Source organism: Narcine bancroftii, chromosome 13 (genome assembly GCF_036971445.1).
Source record: "Narcine bancroftii isolate sNarBan1 chromosome 13, sNarBan1.hap1, whole genome shotgun sequence".
Taxonomy (NCBI): domain Eukaryota; kingdom Metazoa; phylum Chordata; class Chondrichthyes; order Torpediniformes; family Narcinidae; genus Narcine; species Narcine bancroftii.
This window is the reverse complement of record NC_091481.1, coordinates 16,822,004-16,843,904: the sequence shown is the minus strand read 5'-3', so window position 1 is coordinate 16,843,904 and position 21,901 is coordinate 16,822,004. Positions and strand designations below refer to the sequence as shown.

The 21,901-nt window shown below is 36.6% G+C and overlaps 1 protein-coding gene across 1 annotated transcript in view; it reads right to left on the bottom strand.

Moving 5' to 3' along the window:
- Positions 1-229: 229 nt before the first annotated feature.
- The window catches only part of gnai1 (guanine nucleotide binding protein (G protein), alpha inhibiting activity polypeptide 1), a 33,527-nt gene continuing 11,855 nt past the window's right edge, over positions 230-21,901 (bottom strand). The window contains exons 2-9 of the mRNA XM_069909129.1: positions 10,356-10,398; positions 10,086-10,227; positions 8,159-8,316; positions 7,021-7,149; positions 5,592-5,721; positions 4,718-4,871; positions 3,151-3,358; positions 230-2,196 (exon numbers count right to left, since the gene is read on the bottom strand). Of these exons, the coding sequence (XP_069765230.1) occupies positions 3,168-3,358; positions 4,718-4,871; positions 5,592-5,721; positions 7,021-7,149; positions 8,159-8,316; positions 10,086-10,227; positions 10,356-10,398 (947 nt within the window). The 3' untranslated portion in view covers positions 230-2,196; positions 3,151-3,167. The remainder of the gene's footprint in view (positions 2,197-3,150; positions 3,359-4,717; positions 4,872-5,591; positions 5,722-7,020; positions 7,150-8,158; positions 8,317-10,085; positions 10,228-10,355; positions 10,399-21,901) is intronic.

The following is a 21,901-nucleotide window of genomic DNA, read 5'->3' as shown; positions in this document are numbered from 1 at the left end:
CCCATGTGCTCCTTAGACTTGTCACCTTTGCTTAAGACAGATTCTTTCTGCCCCATTTCTCAACACCACCCTTTTCCATGAAATGTATGCTTGTAAGTTATGATATGTATTCATCTTAACAAATATGCAATGCAAAATTAAAGCAAAGGTAACCATTCACATTGAAACTATGCCAAATTTAACCAACAGAGCGTCAAGGTGAAATAACAAACAAGTTTAGACATTAAAATTTCAGAATTCAAATTTTATTTAAGCTCACTTACTGACATCCATAATGGTACAGAACAAGTTCAGAAAAGCAGTAGTAATGATCACCGAAATGAGTCAGTAGTTTCTTTTTAATCTCACCAAATCTTGCATTGTTCAGAAACAACAAGATGGTTCCATAATTAAATTCCACTATTTCAACTGATTGTGGATCTAGGCGCATTTATCAGAAAATGTTTCATGAAATAAGATCTGGTTGACCAACGTTGTTCACCAGCAAGGCACAAAATATTTGGACTAATTGTAAATGAGCCTTTATTGACCGTTAACTATCCAATCCTAACTGCCTCTTACAGCTAAAGAGGGTACATTTTAAATGTCAATAGAGCATATGTTTGTTAACCCAAAGTACAAGAATTAATGTTTAGTTACTTTATACATGCCTTTTTGTTACAGATAAAAATCAATGAAGTTTGAAATTTTTTTAGTTATCTGTAGATCAAGCCCAAAATAAATTTTATAAATTCATCTGTACAGTTAGTACATTTGACAACCTTGGCCTACATCACTTAAATGCATAAAATAACTCTAAGAAGCTGAAATTTTATTCATGTACTTGCTTTCATTCTGCATATTCTTTAGGACCTAAGTTTTAACTGTATAAAATTATATTGATGATGTGGTCCTGCATCGCAATGAAGGAATGCATGCAGTTTATACTTATTTTGCTTTACCTGACTATATCTAACTCCAAGTTAGAATTAAATGCAAAAATTGGTCAAACATGTGCAGAGATGACACTAGATTAAACAAAACATCTAGAAACTAGCATGTAAAAAAAAAAGGTATCTACAAAATTCACTAAGTTACAGTTTTTGCCAAGATTACATGACTTTGCGCAGTCCCATATTGTGGTAATAAAATGCTCAAAACAGGAAAATCTATCTATTTTTACAAAATCATCACCTGCAAAAGACCAAAGAAAAAAAATTATACAAATGTAAAATTATAATGCAGTGAACAAAAATAGTGGAGAAGCTGGTATCCTGTACAGCAGAAAGCATACGAAAGAGACGTCAAATTTGACCTCAAATGGCCAGAGAAATAACTTGAAAAAAGACAGAATGTACTTCTGGAAATGCAAACTCAAAAGTACCTTTGTTTCTGATATCATTAACTAGAATTCTCTGATCTTTAATTTCACCATTTCAGTGGAATGGACTTTTTGGTGGATTATGCAAGTCTTAAATTATTGACATTTCCCAAGTCACTGCAATGTTATTAAGTGATATGTATGATATTTATCCTTTCCAAAATGTTCAATGATACTTTCAAAGAATAGATGTACAAATGTCAAGTCTTACATACAAAAAACACATAGTTTCAGTTAAGTGTATAAAATTTTGGCATTACCTTTAAGGCAATGTGGAATAATTACTTTTTCGTTCTCTGCTGTAAGCAGCAGTAAACTGATAAAAAAAAACCTTTTGAAATGGAGCAGAGCATAGGAGGGTGCTCCCAATCATTGTGTGAAAGCAAACCAGGTGACCACAAGAAACCTGCTATCTTATTTCATACATGCTATTCTGCCAAGCAAAGTACCTTGCACAATTAACAAGGCATGCAGATTTAACAAAAGCCAGGAAATTGCTGCTTTTCTTCTGAAGCTAGAGTACAAATTTTAATCACCTTAAAGACACAATTCTTATTAGATTAAGAGGATTTTCTGGGGAAAAGAAAACTTGTAAAATGTCATATTTCAAGACCAAGTCTTGAAGCAGACCAAGAACAATGCTACAGTTGCAGGCATACAAACAAATTGGACACAAGATGCTCAGTACACTACTCTAATTACTTAGGAAATAGACAAGACAAACATAAATAAAGCTGTTACAACTGGCAAATTGTACAGAACTGGTCCTCCAAGCTGTATGCCTTCCCTTCCTTTAATCCAGAAGCAGACAGGTTCAAATGAAGTTATTTTCCAATCTGTAGGGAAATACAAGAAAATCCACTATTTAAAACTCTATAGAAATGTTTGCTTTGTTGGATTACATTCCAATAATTTTAAGAATTACATTTCTAAACTAAACCCAAAGACTTGCTTTTGGATAGAGCCCTCCAGCATATGGGCAGGCAAAGCACTCCATCGTTAATGATTTGGTCATTAAAATTTATTACTTACATTTAGTACTGCTGCAATTTATCTACTTAAAAAAAAGGATGGATTAATCTGGATATAACCATATTAAAGCAATGATGTAGATATTTTTTAAATTATAAAGAACTGCTTCTTATTAAACTCATTATTTAGTTCATACAATGAAGTCTTATTCTTGCATCCTTTTAAAAATTGCACCATTTAATTTGCTGCTCATTCTTCTTCCAAAAATACCACTTCACTCTTATGTAATGAAAGTTCTATTTATATGACCTCCTAAAGCTGGTCATTTTAACCTTTCTGATTTTCAAAACATTCAAAAACTGAAATAAAAGCTTGTACCCACAAGACAAATTGGGAGGCAGCAAACTTTCCAGTGACCACTTTGCTCATGGTTTTCACAAAAGTGTTTGATTTGCTACCCAAGACTGAAATAATATTGAAATCGAGAGTTACTTAGATAAAAAATGTTGCTAATGAGAGGAAACCAAGCTAAACAGCGAGAGCTTTTGCGATGGGATGACTGTGGGATTAGATCTGAAGTTGGGGGAAAAAAATCATGCAAACATATCCAAGTCAAAAAGGAACTACGTTTAGAAGTATTTGGTAAACTTGAGACTAGCAGCAGCTAAATAAGATTTTTGTTGGTTCAAACAAAAAGATAGAGTTGCTGGAATTAGGAAGGAGTGGAGAGATTTGAGGAAAGCTGTGAAGACAGCAGCATTCGAAAGGATGGTTTTTATTTCACAAGGAACCATAAGGGAAAAATTAAGGCAACTTACCATTCCTCTCAGCAGGTTTAAAACAGACCACAATCCTTTAAGTTATTCTTTATAATGACATCAGTGACAGCATCAAATACAAATTGCACATTTTTGGTGTCTGTGGCACATGTAAAGTGGGTGTAGATTTCCTTGGTGTCCTTTCGTTTGTTCAGATCTTCAAATTGACATTGAATATAAGCTGCCGCCTCTTCGTAAGTGTTTGATCCTGCATACCAGGATAAACAAAAGCTTAAAAGAAATGATCATTGGTCTAAAAATTGGTACTGAATAAATACAAAATGAGAAGGAATCCCATGTGGAACACAATTTGTTTAGTATACAAATATCTGTTTTCAGTATCTTTGGATCAAGATCATAAAGAAGCCCTGATTGGAAATTTGTGGGTGAAAGGCAAACGGGCTCAATATAAGTAATTTCGCTTGTAGGGGAGGAGGGGCAGGTGGCACTTTAGTCAGGAAGAGGTGGATTGGGCAAGCATGTTAAATTTACTGGCATGTAGTTTCCCACCCTGTCTTCCTTTTTTACAAGTCACATTGGCTGCTTTGCATACCAACCTTAGCCATTCTTTTTTTTAAATTTCTGATTTGACACAAATAGAAAATCTTGCTCTTTGTTTTGATGTAAAAGTTCCCTCAAAATGAAATTTCTCTGTTTTTGACCTTCTTAGTCTTTTGCAGCTGGATAGTTAAAACTTTGCTGTTTTCTGGCCTTCTAATGACCCTCTATTTCAATTCAACACATCTTTGACTTCTTGACAACCAGAGATGATGCCTTTTTCTCATGGAGTTTCCCTTTCTAAGAGCTGGTACATATCTGCTCCTATTCATCTACTGATGGTCTTCAGCATATGTACCTAGTTCACCTCAGACAATTCCACTTTCATACCATTATAATTGCACTTATTTAAGATGGAGAATGGTTTTAATCCTGTTGTGTTCATCCTTAATCTACAACTGTAATTTCATCATGTTATGGTCATGACCTCAGGGAGAAATCTTTTAACCACAAGATCTCATTTGAGATGGTCAGGGCTAATTCCTGGGATCAGTAGATTGGCTAAAGAGGTCGAGTGCATTCATTTGAGTTCACAAGACTGAGTTATAAAACTGAAAAGTATCCTCACAGGGCATGACAGGATAGATGCTGAGGTATTTCACAAACGAGGGAAATCAGGGGGCTGGTAATTGAAAACAGAAGTTCTTGAAATGTAATTTTCACAAGGGTGATGAATCTCTGGAATTCTCTGTTGTGGAGCATAGCTCATTAGAAACATTTAAAGGAAATACATAAACATCTTTTAATAAGGATCATGAGATTGAAAGCTGTTGGGATATGGCACAAAAAAAATAGATCACCCATGACCACGCCAGAGAAAGCACGAGTAGTTGAGTGGTCTATGCCGGTTCTTGTGTTCACTTATCCATACAATAGTTGGGGCACAGTCTCAAGGTAACAGGAGCTGATGAGAAGGTTGAACCAAAACCTCTCAGCAGTCAGAGGCCTCATACAAGGCATTCAATATGCTTTAAATTTTATATTTTCTTGCAAATATTATTACATTTACCTGCATATTCAGGAAAGCAAATTGTAAGAGGGCTTCTCTTTATCTTCTCTTCAAAGAGGTCTTTCTTGTTCAAGAAGAGTATGATAGAGGTGTCTGTGAACCACTTGTTGTTACAGATGCTATCAAAGAGCTTCATACTCTCATGCATCCGGTTCTGTAGATTTACAATCATTAAAATGAGCACTTCTCAAATGATTTGACTCAATCGGAACAGCTGAACATTGGTTATTTCAATCTTTTGTTTCCACTACATAGACAAAATCCCACAGCATTAATCAAAGAACACTATTTCTCTAGGTTTTCAAGCTAATATCACTCCTTCGCAATACTGTACCTCCAAATCAAATGAATGGTTTAATATTCTCAATATTTCAACCTACCACTCTGAGTACATTTGAAGTCTCAGCAGGGATTTTTTTCAATTTAAAAAATCAAAATCCCTGCACCTTCAAGGACAGTGTAATACCAAACGACAACTGATATGAAGTAACAAAACAACAATAAAACGAAAAAGGACCAAATAAAAAAAAATGAAAAGCCATGCCATATTTTGCCAAATGCCAATGTCAGAAAATTTTTTATGTTGTCAAACTAGTGCAGGAATTAAAAAACAAACTGCTGAAGAAACTTAGCTGGTCATTATGCAGCAAAAGATTAAAAATACATAATCGACATTTCAGGCTGGATCCCTTCATCGAGCTATGTCGGCAGCCGTCAAAACAGAAGGCAGGGTGGGGAGGAGGGGTGCCTCTCAGCCCCAGGACAACTACCTGGGAACTTTAGCCCAAAAAATGGAAAAGATGGCTGTAGATTAAATCTCATTTATGGGTTACCTTAAAATATTTATCATGAAGAATATAATCCATTCACTTACCATCTCCTCATCTTCTGCAAGAACAAGATCATAATCACTGAGTGCCACACAAAATATAATGGCAGTTACTCCTTCAAAGCAGTGAATCCACTTTTTACGCTCAGACCTCTGGCCTCCCACATCAAACATTCTAAGAGGAAATATCACAGAATGTTTGCATTTAGTCAACTCATAGATGGTATAGAAACCCATCACTTCATACAACTCAAGTAGATGTACTTGAGGAAAAGCAACATTTATACAACTATGTCATTAGGTGCTTTAAAATTGCAGTACCCAGGTAGCCCTCCTGGGACCTGGGAGCGATTAATAGGCTGTGGGTGCAGGATCCATCTTTCAATTGCAGCCAAACCAACCTGATAATTGCCAACCCGGCGATTTAAGGAGGATCCCGCCCCTGTGATGACATGGTGTGACGCGTCACGCACTCACCACAAGTATCGGCCTCAGTTGGTACTTTAATTCAATACGTTTTGGAAGTAACATACAATGTGTTGATAAAGCATACTTATCAACAAAGTTCACCCCCAATAATAATGACATTTAATCAGTTGCTTCCATTTCTGCAATGACTAGTGCCTCTCGAGCTTCTAGTGCAGTCTCGAGGCAGAAACAGCTTAAGAAAACTTAGTTCTTTTCAGGTTTCGATAACCAAAAGCAGTAGAAGTCCAAAGTGTACCATGTAACTGTGTATTCCTGGAGCTATGGTGAATGACATAATCAAGACTGTTTCAGCTTTGCTTCTGATACCCTGAAACCCATGTTCCAAATACAGTACTAGTATTAGTAAATTAAGCAATCCCTTACTAATCAGAGCTCCTATGGCATAGGGAATACTTAAAGTGGTATGTGAGTGGAAAGAAAGAGATAGTCAAAGCTCACATTTTAAGAATGAATTAATGAGAAAATTAAACACATTTTAATTTTCTTTACTTTAAGAATGTATTTTTTACTTGCAACACTTCAAAGAAAACTACAAAAGTGTCTTTAAAAGGTCATATTTCAATTCAGTCTGACAAGATTTAGAACTCCAACAAGAATTTTGTACACATCAGGTTAGAGCTCAGCAGTGGCTGTGGAATGGAATGCTCCACTGTATTCATTCCATCACACAAATTCCCAAGATCCTAATGTCATGCCATGCACCATACTGTTCAAGTTCCTTTCAAAAACCACATCTCACTTCAATGTTTATCATTTGAATTTAAATAATTAAAATACAATAAATGCTACACAGCTTATTCAGAATTCTAAGTATGTTAATATTCAAATTCACCAGTTCCACACTACATAATATACAGTTCAAATCACTTTACTGGAGAATTAATATTTTTAGAGAGACAGTAACTTGAATCATTAGACTAACTTCCCTTGGTCAGTAAAATGGCTAATTATAACAGAAATAATTGGGAAAAATTACAGTACTTACTTAAAGTGCAGGTCCTTGAAAGTGAAATGAGTCTCCACAATGCCTGTTGTTTTAACTCTGGTCCTCAGAACATCTTGCTGAGTTGGAATGTAACTTGCTTGTGCAACCCTGTCCAAGTCATTCAGGTAACTGATGGCAAAAAGTGAACACGAGTGATGCTCAAATCTTTTTGAAATCAACATGCAAGTTTTCATAATCCTTTTAAAATGTTTAGCAAAATCCTTCATGCTTAGTTGATGTAGCAGATATTTGCTTTCTTCGTTTCACACTTTAAAGAATGAAAATCTTGCTATTTTACGGTTTGACATGCTACTCAAAGCACTCCTAATAGTAAAGCTCACCCTGCGAAAGAACACTGACAAACTATTCAGTTTGTTTGTCATTTAATAGCTACCTAGGAAAACTGCCACTGCCATTATCAAATGTCATTCGGAAACAAGACATCAACAATTGGCTGAGATTTATTAAATAGCTCTTTAATTTTTGCTGAAATCAGTCGTCATTCGATTGGGTTAGGACCTACGGGATTGACCCTACAGAACAGTGACCACAGCAGTAGACCAGCAAGGAGCTCAGCAGCTGAAGAACCCACACAGGCTGGGGGTGGTTGGCAGCTTGCAATCAAAGGACTTCACACTGGCTGCTCATGGGAACCAAATATCAGAACCTGTATTCGAGAGGGTGCTGAGGGCAAGAAGGGCTCCCCGATTGTCCAAGAGGTTTAGAACGGGACCTTGGGTTGCCAATGGTTTGAAATGGACCCGTGCAGTTGCAGAAGCACGAGAGGTGAACCCACAAACCCCCTGGAGGGAATTGTTTGTTTCTCTTTCTCCTTGTGTGAAGGGCGCGGGACAATGCTTATGGCGACTGTCTGCCTTACGACAGGCAAAAGCTGAAGTATATCATGTATATTCATTTTTAATGTATTATTACATGAGGCTTTGAACCTTTCAATAGCCCAAATGATAATTCCATCAAATGCTGCCACAGAAAAAAAAACGACTACTACTATATACAAAACAGATTTGCTATACGGGGCACTTCGTCATCTCCAAAATATTCATTTTACAGGTTAAAATGGTGTCAGCGTACTGAAGCAGTTATGTTTCTATGCTTCCTGATATTATATAAAACTTACTATGCCGCAGAGTCATTCAGTTGATATTCTCTGGAGCGACTAAAGCAGGCCTGAACACCACTATCCTTCCAGAGTCTTTTGATTACTCCTGCAAGCTCCACAGTCATAAATCCTTCTTCTGCAGCACCAGCCAAAACGAATAACTGACGAGCATCATCCTAAGGAAAAATTTAATGTTTCTGAGTGAAATAAGATTTTCAATGTGTCCCTTTGTAAGCTCAACTTTTATTTTCTTCTAGTTTTCTTTTTAACCTTGAATACCAAGATCAACCACCTAACATTGAGGAGGGTGCATTTTAAAAGAACAGTTCCATATCTCCCATAATAAATGTTGGGAGGAGATTAACTTTTTTTTAGGGTGGCAAGCCAACTTGCCAAAAGATTGATCACATTTGGATGCCAAGTTCTAAACAATTCCATTCAATATACAACGTGGAACTGTTCCAAATTCAATCCTGGGAGAAAAAAATATAACACAGGCGGTGACTGTTTTAAGAATTTTTTTTATGCACCGTAACTTAAATTAGATCCAACCTTCAAAGAACTGATATTCTAGCAAAAACAATGAACAATATTAACAATTTTAAAACAATTCAAATTTAAAAACTACCCCATGCAAATAAATGGGGAACAATTTAATAAATGTTGGCAGAATATTTTAAATAATGCTGCTTTTATATTGATGCAGTAATAAAACTGCAATAACCCTTTGAACCGATTGATGTTTCCACCGGCTCCACAAAAGGAAACATGACAAATTCAGCAAAACTGGTGTCCAGAAGACGATGTTTCAAGAAGGATTTGTTGCTCTCAATCAGACTGATAGTGCGGTAAAATTCCTCATATTCAGCACCAATGGGATTGGTAGATGCAAGATAAATGAATTTCCCTGTTATTTGAGAGTAAGTGTTGCGTGCATTAAGTCCTAACGGGGAGATGCACCAATTTTAATCATCTATTTTTAAACCCATTATTTATTTATATTTTTTTAAAAACAATTTTTTTTGTCAGCTGCTTGATTTCCAGATTACAGGCAATTTACCGGATAACTGATCACCACATCAGCAATTTGAAATTGGGTGCCAACAACCACCAATACAGATGCTCTTCCTGATGCTTGGTACAGTATGTGGTACAAGACATCAAATTCTAGGCATTTTTTTTGTGCAAAATGTGGAGGCAAATTTTAAAGGTGATACATGAAATGTGAAACACAAATAGAGGAGAAATTGCAGATAACCCATGCAAAAATTTTGTTGGACACATCCAAAGTTGTCACTAGAGTGCAATACAAGGTAGGTCATGCACTCGACATACAAGTTTGTCATCAAAAAAAAGGTCAAAGAGGGAAAAAAAAATCACTCAGCAGCTGGTGAAGCTGTGGAATTCCCTATCACTTGAAGTAGTTACATGACCAAGTTGAAGGTTTTTTGCGAGGGGGGTGGAAGTAGAAAGGTTTGACAAGACACCATGAGAGATAGAGAAAGTAGCATTATGCTATGAGACTGAGGACAAGGCATGGTCTCAATAAATGGCTTTGTTTTTAAAATAAAAGTAGCTTTGTAACTCCTTTTATGCAATTAGAGTGAAGGAAAAGTTTTATGTAGAATAAATGCTGTTCCTTGCACACAGGTTAAAGCATCAATACACCCACAGTATGTAGAATTCCTGCAAAAATTAATTAAAAAATCTCAATTGCAGTTGGTCTTCAAAAGGCCAACAAGCAGAGAACACCTTTTAGACAGACAAATAACGTATATTATTCTTCCTACCATCACAAAAGGTTTTAAAATTCAAATTGCTTGAGTTTCACCTATGGTTTTATCATAATTATTTTCAACAACTATTCACAAAAGATAATACAAGGTTAGACTTGGTTCTGGCATGAAATTAGAACATTAAGATTATGCCACAGTACTGTACATACTGCTCTTGCAGAATCACCAAAGTCTATCTTCAATCTTCCCATTGCTCGAATAATGGCAATAATGGACTGAATAGTGTTGCTATAGACAACAGCTTTATATTGTTTACACTCTTCTTCTGAATAACCAGCCTCGTGTATAATCCTACAGACAAAAAAATATATAAATTTATGAAATCAATGCAAAGGAAAATTGGTCACCTTTTAAAAAGAATTCACAGAAGTATTTCCACCCTTCCCACATATCAAGGAGCCCAGCAAAATCATACTTACTTCATTTGTTTAACAATAGTGCTTTTTCCAGATTCACCAGCACCTAAGAAGAAATAGATAAACTTCAAATATAATTTGTGTAAAACAATATTTCTGACAACCCTCCCCTCCCCACAGACAACAATGATCTGGTGTTAAAACTTCAACTGAGCTGCTTGCCAAGTCTGATAAAAATATCAAACGACCAGCATGAGGGAACCAGGGGCTTGAACTAAATACAAAAACTCATGATTTCTATTATACAATGTCTTCCACCAAGGAACAAAATTGAAGTACTTTGAGCAGGCAAAAACATCTAGAAATCTTGCCCACATTCTGAAGTTACAAGAAACAATGAATGTAAACCACTTAAGTCTGAACATTCTAGACACAGGCAAGTCTAGAGTACATTCAATTTTTAATATACCTTGGTGACAAAATGCTGTATAGCAACTCCATATTCATCATTCTTTCCAAAGTCAAGAGTTACAGAATATCTTAATCGTACAGGTGATGCTCATATTATGGGGTAATCAGATTAAAAAAGGGGCAATGCTGCAATTTTCTGCCACCTGACACTGTGTCATCTGCATATGTGTCAGGTCAACAGGATTAAAGAAAGATTCAGTGTTCTATTGCACATCAGAAATTTCAGAACAAAATCTTTTTTTTAAATACTGTATCCCAGATATTTTTGGTAGTGATTTGTGAATTCTGCAAGGGGGACCTGAAATGAACAGCCATAAGGCGAAGTCACCTGCATCAAGTGCAAAACATTGAGTTGGCTCCCTGATACAATACTGGAGGGATAATGCACAAATTTTCACTTTGATTATTAAAGATGTTAATTTGTGATATTTATTTGCAAGGTTTGGCCTTGTACCCGAGTATATTTTTGAATCCTGGATCAGCATCAGTAGCAAATTTGCTAATAATCTCATTTGTGGCTCATGGTTCTAATCCCATGAATTTTAAACAAATTTAAAAGACTTCAAGATAGATCCATCATGTGAAGGGAAAATACAATTTGAAATTCTCTTGGATTCAGGATTGTAGCATGAGCAAGGAACCCATTTAATCCATTTTATATATTACATCAATAGCAAGAATGGAAAGCAATAACGGACTACTAAACAACAGGCAACATTCTTTTAAAGCAGATATTGGAACGAAAACATTTCAAAGTGTTACTCATGCACAGGCATCGAGAAATCCTTAGATTCAATGATTTATTAGGCTAATAGCCTCAATCATGCAAATAGTTCAAGTAATCAGAACACTTCATAGACTGCGTACTCGATTTAATCGAAACCTAGCATGAATAAAATTCTGCCAATTACCTGGTCAGTCGCAGAACTAGTACACCTCAAAAATTTATTTAATATCCTCAATTATTTCCTACTCTTCCTTGCTTTACGTTCTGCCAACCTACATAAACATATTCCATGATCAACCTAACTTCCTCACTCTCCATAACCTTCCATTTTTCTTACATCTAGATATGTGCCTATTTAGTCTTTTGAGTGTCCCTATTGTATCAGTCTCAACCACTACCCCAAGCAGTGCATTACAGATATTTGTCACTCTATGAAAACAAACTTATCTCTGACATTTCACCCAACCTTTCCTCCGCTCACCCTGAATAGATGTCCTCTGGTATTCGTCATCGCCATCATTGGAAAAAGGTAATTGCTGCCCACTATGTACCCTTCACAATCTGATGGACCTCCATTAAGTCTCCTCCCATCCTTACAAGATGGGTTTGCTAATCCAGGTAGATTCCTGGTAAATCTGCAGACCAGCTGCATCACGGCTTGGTATGGATGGGGACACCAATACACCTCATTGTAAAGCCCTCCAAAGGGTAGTGGACACAGCCCAGGACACCACAGGCAAAATCCTCCCCACCATCGAGAACATCTACAGGGAACACTGTTGTTTGAGAGCAGCAGCAATCATCAAAGATCTACATCATGGAGCACACACAGTGTCCTTCCTGCTACCATCAGGAAAGAGGTATAGGCATCACATATCTCTCACCACCAGGTTCAGGAACAGGTTCTACCCCTCCATTAGACTCAACTCAATCAGGAACTCAATTAAGGACACTTACTTTTACACTTCATTGTTTTATTTTCCTCTTTATTGCACAGTTTAAATTTCTTTACTTGTTTACATGTGTACATGGAGTACAGATTTTCTTTGCACTACTAATAATTCTGCCTCGCATGCAGGAAAAAGGATCTCAGGGTTGTATGTAATGTCATGCATGTACTGACAATAAATCTGAAATAGTCAATAAATTTGAAATCATAAATCTCCTCTGCAACCCTTCTAAAGCTTCCACATTCTTTCTATAGAAGTAACCAGAACTGAACCCTGAAGCATTACTTGTTTATGACAAATGCCACAAGGCCTTAAACAGTGGGTTTTCAGGAAAAATCGTAAAGGATATTAAGGGACTGTGGAAGCACATAAGGAAAATTGACCAAGAGCAAAAAAGAGAAATGTGTCAATAAATTCTTTGTTTTAGATTTTCAATGTTTGGTTTTTAAATTTTTTAATATATTTTTAGGACTAAATTAATGTATATTTTACTTGTACAATAAATTATCTCAGGAGAAAATAACAAATAGGAGCAAGAAATTTAGTACAGGAAATTGAAGTGATGCATATTTTGCAGAAGCATGTAGCAGAAATGTTTATTAAATGTCAGTCTTCACCTTTCCAATCAAATTTATTCAAGTTACATGTATAAAAAACTTTTACTGTATCCAACCCCAACTGGATTATTAATTAACAAGCATGGCCGTTTGCAGTGTACCTTGAGAGGTAGGGTGCCACATCAATACCAACTAGTTAAGAGCTTAACTCAAGCAGATGTGAAATAATAATGTATAAAGCCCTTAGGATACTGAAACCTTTAGAAGCTTGTTCGAATTCAGTGTCCAGGGAAGAGGTGAAAGGTTAAAAGCAGTACTGTTTCAGTGCCTCTCACAGACTTGATCAACCTTGGAGTGCCTAAGGAGGAAGTCAAAGCAGAGAGTGCAGGGGAGAAGAAATAAGGGATTCTGATGTTTTCGTTGAGTCTGAATTTTTTAGACTGTCACTTTGTTCTAACATCATGTTTTTCAACCTTGATGTTTAATCTATGAGACTGCAGGTGGGGGTGAGGAGGTTGCAGCTTGTCCTACAGGTAATGCTTTACTTTGAACATACTTTAGTTTTAGATCATGTGTGTATGTAGCTGATGTAATCCTTTCTCCAACCACCTTGCTTGAGTGTATAAACATCCAGTACATCCCCTTGCTTGGTGGAGACCTCACGAGACTGCTTCCAGTGTGATAGCAGGACAGAGCTCTGTGTGCTGTGCTTGTTTGCATTGGGAGCAAAGGAAACCTACTATAACAGATGTGAAAATCTTAAGATGGATCTGTGCATAAACATTACTCAACCATAGAGGATTGTTGCTACATAAATATGGTACATCCTCCACTTACATAAACTTGTCATAAACCATAAATTCAGTATGTTCAGGAGTGAAGCTAATTGAGTTTAAAAATATTTATTTCATATGAGGGGATATGTTCGGGACATGTATGAATCATGCTTAATTAAAAAAGTAATCTGCAAATAGTCAAGATGGGATTGGCTGCATGACAAAAACCATTTTGTAATAAAAATAATATTTATCTCAGAATATATATTGCAGGTAATAATATTCAGGATTGGTCCAAATCAATCTTCCAGCACAAAACTGCAAGATCTCTGATAGTATCTTCTATCTTTGCATTTTGACAATTTTTTATTTTCCATCAATTTGAATTATTTAAAAACTTCCATCATTCTTCTCTCACCTGATACTTAGACCAGAGCAAATTTCCAACAACACATTAAAAAAAATTGGTCATTCTCTATGACTGATCCATTAATGACAGAACACTCTAGCTTTGTGCCCTGCAGTTCATGCCATTTAGTGCACCAAATATCACTCATATATCCCTTAACTCAAAGGCTGAACAGAAAGCACACTCCTCAAGTGCAATCTAGTTAGTGGTTTTTTTCCCATATTGCCAGGGAATTTAATATGTTGGATTTATTACTCCTTGGTTAAATGTACAAATATGAAAATTGATAGGCTAAAATAATTAATAGGAAGTTGTAGTTTAAAAAGTGAATATAAATATCTTTAAGTGGAATTTAAATAATTTCATTTAATCTGCAAATGTCTACCAGCTTAATGTACTTGACACAAAGATAACATCCTGTCTCAAAAGCCAAACTGGCTTAAAAACTTGAGCACAGCATCTGTGACTTGCTACTCCAAATGTATGCTGACAGTTTAAATACAGAATACAACGACTCAGAGGTGGCACTCAGGAATAAGTAAAATGTTAAAATTGTAAAAGTAAATGCTCTCTGAAGTAACATAAACCTTTGGTAAAATTGTGTTTGAATAAAATGATGTTTCCCAGGATGAAGAGTTTTGCTCATAGCAGCTCCTGGAATAAAGTTGGATAAAATGGTGTCGCCAGGACAAAGAGCTAGTTGACGTCGCTTGATGTTGGCAGCCTGCTTAGTAAGAGTCTCGGTCCCTGCTTAGCAGGAGTCTTTATTAGTATACAGATAGTAGATGATTTACGATGGCTCGAATCCGTACTTTCAATTTTGAGTTCCAATATGTCCCCATGGCACACTACTCTCACACTATACCGGGCAATGGCAGCATAGCGCAAGAGTAGTGCACAGCATATTCTCTCACGATGCTGACTCAACCATGCTCACAGTCGCTGTATTCAACATTTATAAAAAAGGTAAGTGCACTGTTCTTTTATGAGTTGTAATTTTTTGATTTAAGATGGGAGTGCAGGACACAACCCCATCATAAGTTGAGGACCACCTGTATTGTTAAGTATATTAGGCTTTTTTTCTTGGGGGAGGGGTTGTTTATTACCTATAGTTTGTCTTTCGGGCAGCTCCATGGAGATGCAGCTACATTTAAATGTTTTTAAAGAATGTGACTGAAAATAAAGTAAAATTCTTTCTATATTCATGAGAGTGAAGTTTGTTCAGTATAACATTTTGTATTTTAAACTGTTTATTCTTAAAACAGGTGTATTAGTTAGACATTGTAATTGTGAGATTCAAGCAACCGTAAAATTTGCATATCCGGCATCTACCATCCCGGCAAGTGCTGGATACTAGATGTTTTACTATATAATGAAATACCTCAGAGATTAGTGTGACAGATTATGTTATATTTTATAATATGTATAGATAGATTTTAAAGGAGATAAATTGTGGGGATTTTTTAAGTGTAGGTCACAAACAAACAAACACTTGACAATACAGATCTCATTTAAAATGTCAGACCTCTTCTCAAGCCAGACAGTCCAGGCTTCCAGTGCCTTTGTAAAGATAATGGAAACTGCTTTGCTGAACGACTTCAGAAGTAGGTGTAAATTGAACTTGCTGTGGAGTAACGGATTATTGTTTTGGAAAGCAACAGATGAAAAGACGCAGAAGATTGGGTCCAGTGCCACAATCCGTCTAAAGGCAGTTTGCTATTTTTAGGAAAGTCATGCGGTTTTGCAAGCAGAGAGAGTCAAACAGGTTTTTCTCTAAGTGTGACAGAGTGAGCACGAGCAACTGCTGGTTTTCTGCAGTGGCTTTTGGAAGCTTTTTTGAAACCCCATTTTGAAGATGGGTTGTGAGTTCTTAGTTCAGCCTGTTCAAAGCCCTTGTGGTCAATACAAGAGGAGATGGCTGGCTGAGATAAGGGAAACAGAAAAGGATCTCTGTAGTGACCGGAAATAAAGAGGTTATCTGAAATACCCTGATGGGGCAAATTTCTTCAGCAAGACACTGATGTGGCTGATCAGAAGGAATCAGTTTGTGTGTCCAACGAGCAACAAATCTCTCTGAAAACCAACAAGAAACTTGCTGAGCAGTAACCATTTACCTTTCAAGCACCAAAGTCTGGTGAAGATTCATAAATGTTAAATTTTGTGCACAGTATAAGAATTGTCTGATATCAGTGAACTTGGAGAAGTGAGGTGAGATTGGATTGTGAATCAAATAACTTTTCTGAACTTACACACACATGCACTTAGAATTAGGAGGTTTAAGTTAATTGTAATAAGTTAAAGTTTGATCCTGTTTTTATGTTTAAAGAAAATTAAAAGTATCTTTTAAGTAACCATTTGACTTGATAAATTTCTATTGCTGCTGGGTTTTGGGGTCCTCTGGGCCCGTTACATTAGTGAAATGTTTAAGGTGCACAACATTCAGTTTTCTATTATTTCACTGAAACAAAAAGCTTTAAAAACCACTTGCTAAAACAATGTCTAAATAGGAAATTATTTTGCCTATATTTGGTATTTTCCACTCAATTTCTCAATAACATTACTCAGCCATGTCTGCTAATTGTATTCCTGATGTCTTCAGATCCTTGACAATTGCAACATGGCTTAAAAAAAATTAAATTAAAAAAAAACTGACTCAAGATTCTGAACAGCCAAATGCTAAAAATTCAAGCTCAATATATAGCACAATTTAAAATTTCAAACAGTTCCAACTAAACAATGCAATCCACTAAAAAATGATCCAATAATCCCATGCAATCATAGCTGGGTCCTTAATATCTTCAAGTATATGCATATAATTGGCTTTATTGCATTAGTTAATGGTGTTAAACTTCTTACAAAGATAAAGTGATTACATCCAAAGTGCAGCCAAGTCGAGATAAACAAGTACACTAGTAAAAACAGAACAATTCTGGGATGCTTTAAATTACCTGTGGGAATAATTATAAACACAGAATGCCCTCCCAATTAGAGGGACAAGGGAGAGTTATCAGGTTAGTTTTCTGGAAATTCACAAGCCAGTGTCAGACTAATGTCTGGAATTTTTCTAGCCTACAAGGTAAACCATACAAAAAAAAAATCATATATCTTTAAAAACCTCTCTATTTGCATGTAGATCAAAGTGGATTGGGCACATAGTGGCATGACCATCCCCTAACATCATTACAAAAAGCATATTTATAGAATACATGTTAAACAGATGTGACACCTTCCCTCAGGACTAAAATATAGGTGGGTGGGGAAGGGAACATATATTTGTTCTCTTAACAGGAAAGAGAATGCCCTAGAGCCATAAGAAACTTGCAAGCGATGGAATATTCACAAAATAAAGGTCAAATTGGGGATCTCATTCATCCAAGTTCATTTTTCTAAAGCAGCACACTAACATGCTGGAAAAACTTGTCCTTCAGCGTCCATAGGAAGTAAAAGGCTGCCAAAATTTCCGGCTCAAGCCCTTCAGCAGGAGCATCCAAAAAAACAAGGTAGGCAAACAGTGGGGGACCATGGGATAACAGGTAAGAGGTAATAGGTGGATACAGATGTAAGGGGAGAATAAATAAAGCTTAAGTGATGTGGGAGAGAGCAGAGGGCCAAGGATGGGCCTCTATAATTTGAGGTGATATTGATGCCATCTGGTTGAAGGCTGCCAAAACAGAATACAAGGAATTGTTCCTTCAACTTGTGTATGGCCTTAATTTTACAGAACAGTCATGTCAGTGTGGCAATGGTGTGTAGAATTAAAGTGATTGGCCACTGGAAAGCCTTGCCTTCTAATACTATACTGCATTATATGCCCGAAGGAATAGCTCCAATAACTCAAAATGTAGTTTTCAGCCAGATTCAGAATATTTCAAATATATTGTTGATTACTACCAAAATAAATCTGTGATTCTGAATATATTTTAAACAAATGAAACATTTACACAAAATGTCACTGAATTTCATACAAAATGTTTTCTACAAGAGACAGCTAGATTAACATTCCAAAATGTAATTGTATTAGTCCATTTGAAACCATAGCTTCCAAGTCTATTCCCATAATCATCATTTTTAATATTTTTTTATTTTTCACACTATGAACCATACTGACCAAAATACACACAATATTTCCCTCTTGAATATACACAGTGTCATTTTCTCCCCCTTTCCCCCCTCCCTTCCCTCCCTCCTTCACCCCCCTCCCCACCCACTCAAAGTTTAACATATACGATACATGAAACCCATTAAACTATGTCATCACACAATGAAAATAAACAAGAAAATTGTGTCATCTACTTTTACAGACTGGGTCAGTTCATTTCGTCTTCTTCTCCTTCTGTCATTTTAGGTGGTGGATCATTTTGAAACAAAATTATTTATTATTTCTACATCATTTTTCCCTGGAGAGAATTCATAAAACTTACTCTATTAATAAACAATTTATGAGTGGAACAGAATACAAAATGCTGCTCTTTGAGGACATTATATTGAAGCCACAATTTCAGTATCTCAGCTGCATTCTGGTTGTATTTCACAAGTTGAAGCATGCATCAGATATGCAGCAACATGTATTACAATAATTAACTGCAACACTGAGGGAATTCTGGATGGGCAAGACCAATTTTAAAATTAAGAATACTCAATTAAATCCAAAATCTTACAGTACAAATTTAATTCCAGAAACAATTAAAATATCATTGCACATTTTTCCTGTCACTGATAAAGAGTGAATATACCATTTCTAGAGAGTTATGGAAAAAAAAACATTTAAAATATGTTTCTGTTACAAACCCAAAAGAATTATTTCACTAAAGTTATTTCATGACTTCAGTGGGTTATAATTATATTGTGTTATGATTGAGTGGAACAAAAATGACAACAAATATGTGGAAAAATAAGGGTTCATACTTATGACATCATTGTTGTGATATGACCCACAGAAAAAGCAGTCTACATCGATTTGGAAGTTGAAGGGTTACTTCCTCCGAGGACCCAACTATTACTTTCCATAAAATTTATTATCCCATCAAGATTGGAAAATGGAAAGATGCAAAATTATTCACAGCAATATTACAAAAAGATGAAATGATCTCAAACTCAACTTTGTCTCAAACTTGAGGGATGATAAAAAAGATCTATAATTTGGATGTAAATACAACTTTCATGTAACTGCAGATGCTACAATGCCGAAATAAAAAGGCAAAGTACTGTAAATGTCAACTAAGTAGCCAGGCAGCATTCGTGGAGAGAAAAAGATTCAACTTATTCTTTAAAATGATCTTGCTATAGATCATCAAATTGGAAAATTAATTTCTCTTTCCACAAATACTGACTGAACTCAGTAATTTCAGCATTTCTATTTAACTATAAAATTGCTTTCAGTTATATTCTTTTATTTTTGAGAATAAATTAATTAAACCCTTACTATTTTCCCTTTCCTCAGCTTCTCACCCCCTTCCTCACCTCTTCAATAACTCTTTTATGTATTGAATACTATGTTAAGACCAAGATTCTAGTTCCAAATTTATCTGGTTACTACAGTTTAAGGCAAAACAGTTCAAATCTGCTCATACAGACTTTGATACACTGTCAAGAATCCTGCCATTAAATTTTCACTGCCTTCAAGTTGGATTTTCCAAAGTCCATCACTTCACATTTTCTGGATTGAACTCCATTCTGCCACTTCTCCACCTAACTCTGCATTCTGCCCATATCTTGTTGTAACCCATGATCACCTTCCACAGTATCCACACCTCAAAACTTTGCATCATCCACAAACTTGTTAACTTACCTCTCCACTTCCATTGACAACTCATTGATAAAAAGAAAATCACAAAGAGCAGGGATCCCAGAACTGATCGATCCCTTCAGAACGCCACAAAGTAGGATATGCTCCTTCTATTACCACCCACTGCCTTCTGAATGGGCAAGCAAATTCTGAATCCATGCAGCCAAGTTTACAAATGTCCTATGCCTCATGACTTTCTGCTCAAGCCTACCATGGGGAACCTGTGGAACACCTCATTAAAATCCAGTTACACCACATCAACCACTTTACCTTCATCAATTTGTCCAACATCTCATGGTTCAATATGCCCCTCCCAAAACCATGCTGACTTATCCCTAAAAAGACTATGCTTCTCCAAATCCTCGCAAGTCCCAAGAACCATCTCCAATAGTTTATCAATCACTGGCGCAAGACTCACTTGGCAATAATTCACAGGATTATCAATATCACCTTGAACAATGAAAAAACATTTATTATTCTCCATTATTCTATGGCCAGGGAGCATGCAAAGATTATCAATGTCCCCCAGCAATCTCCTCCCTCGCTTCCTGTAGTACCTTGGGTATATCCTGTCCATCCCCAGACTTGGTTTTTCAGAAACCGCCAAAGTACCTCTTGCTTAACCTCAACGTGTACATTAGATGCCTCCATGTTCATCTCACTTTCATCAAGGTCCCTCTTTCTGGTGATCACTAAAGCAATGTATTCATTAATGACCTTTCCTATCTCCTCTACTTCTCGGCACACATTTCCCCTTTATCCTGAGCAGTCCTACGCTCATTCTAATTGTCCTCCTATTCTTCTTATGAACATGGAATGCTTTGGGGAATTTCCTTAATCCAACTTGCCAAGGTCTTTGCATGTCCCCTTCCAGCTCTCCCAAGTCTTTTAAGTTCCTTCCTGGCTACCTTATAATTGTCAAGGCCCTGATTTTTGATTCCTAAACTTTGTATGCTTTCTTTAGACCTAATGTTCAACCTCTTCTTGTCAACCACGATTACTTTACCCTACCGTTCCTTCCCTGTCTCAGTGGGACAAATTTATTCAGAATCCTAAGGCAGCCCCCTACCGTGGAGATTGAGCCGGCGCTCCAGGTGGCAAGCACAACCAAAGGCCAGGAGCCCACGCAGCGGCACTGGCCCCAACAAGTGAACCAGCAGGTGAATGGCAAGGGCAGGTTAAAGGCCAGCAACCTCAAAATGGCACTGGCCTTGCTACGCAGCCAACAGACAGGGACAGCGCGCGGGGAAGAAGGGCATTGTTATGCCGAAAAGTTCCCCCAATGCGGGAAACCCACTTTTGTTAAGCATGTTGTGACATCAGACAAGGGGAGCCATGACAGGAACAGTGCAGGTATAAAAGTCAGGCCTGAGCCTATGCAACTGATCCCTAACTAACCGCCACATTTCTGCTGTGTATTTCTCAAAGAATATCCATTTCCAATCAACGGTCCCCAAGTTCCTGCCCAATTTAATTGTAATTAGCCTCTCCCAACTAAATGTGATTTCAATTTTCTGCCCCATCCTTGTCAATGACTGTGCTAAAAATCAGAGAGCTGTGATACTATCTCAGAAATGCTCACCCACTGAGAACGCTATCATCTGACCAGCCAGAAGGCAATGAGCATGTGCAGCAGTACAAATGCAAGCAAAAACAAAATGCTTCAGATTAAGATATTTAAAACTTGGGATTGCTTCGTTAGGTATGTGGTCATATTCAGTACCTCTCTCTTGACTACAGCATTAAAAATCTATTTTTAAAAAAATATGAACAAGTCATCTCTGCAAATTAACCTTGTTTGCCTAAGTAAACTGACACACTTCAAAAGTGGCATCTGGTATGGGAACTACTTTAAAAAGCCATTCTCAACTTTTTTTTGTAATAGCTCCCTTAGGCCCCCTTCCCTATGAAGCAGTAGTTTAGTTGGTTTTGAC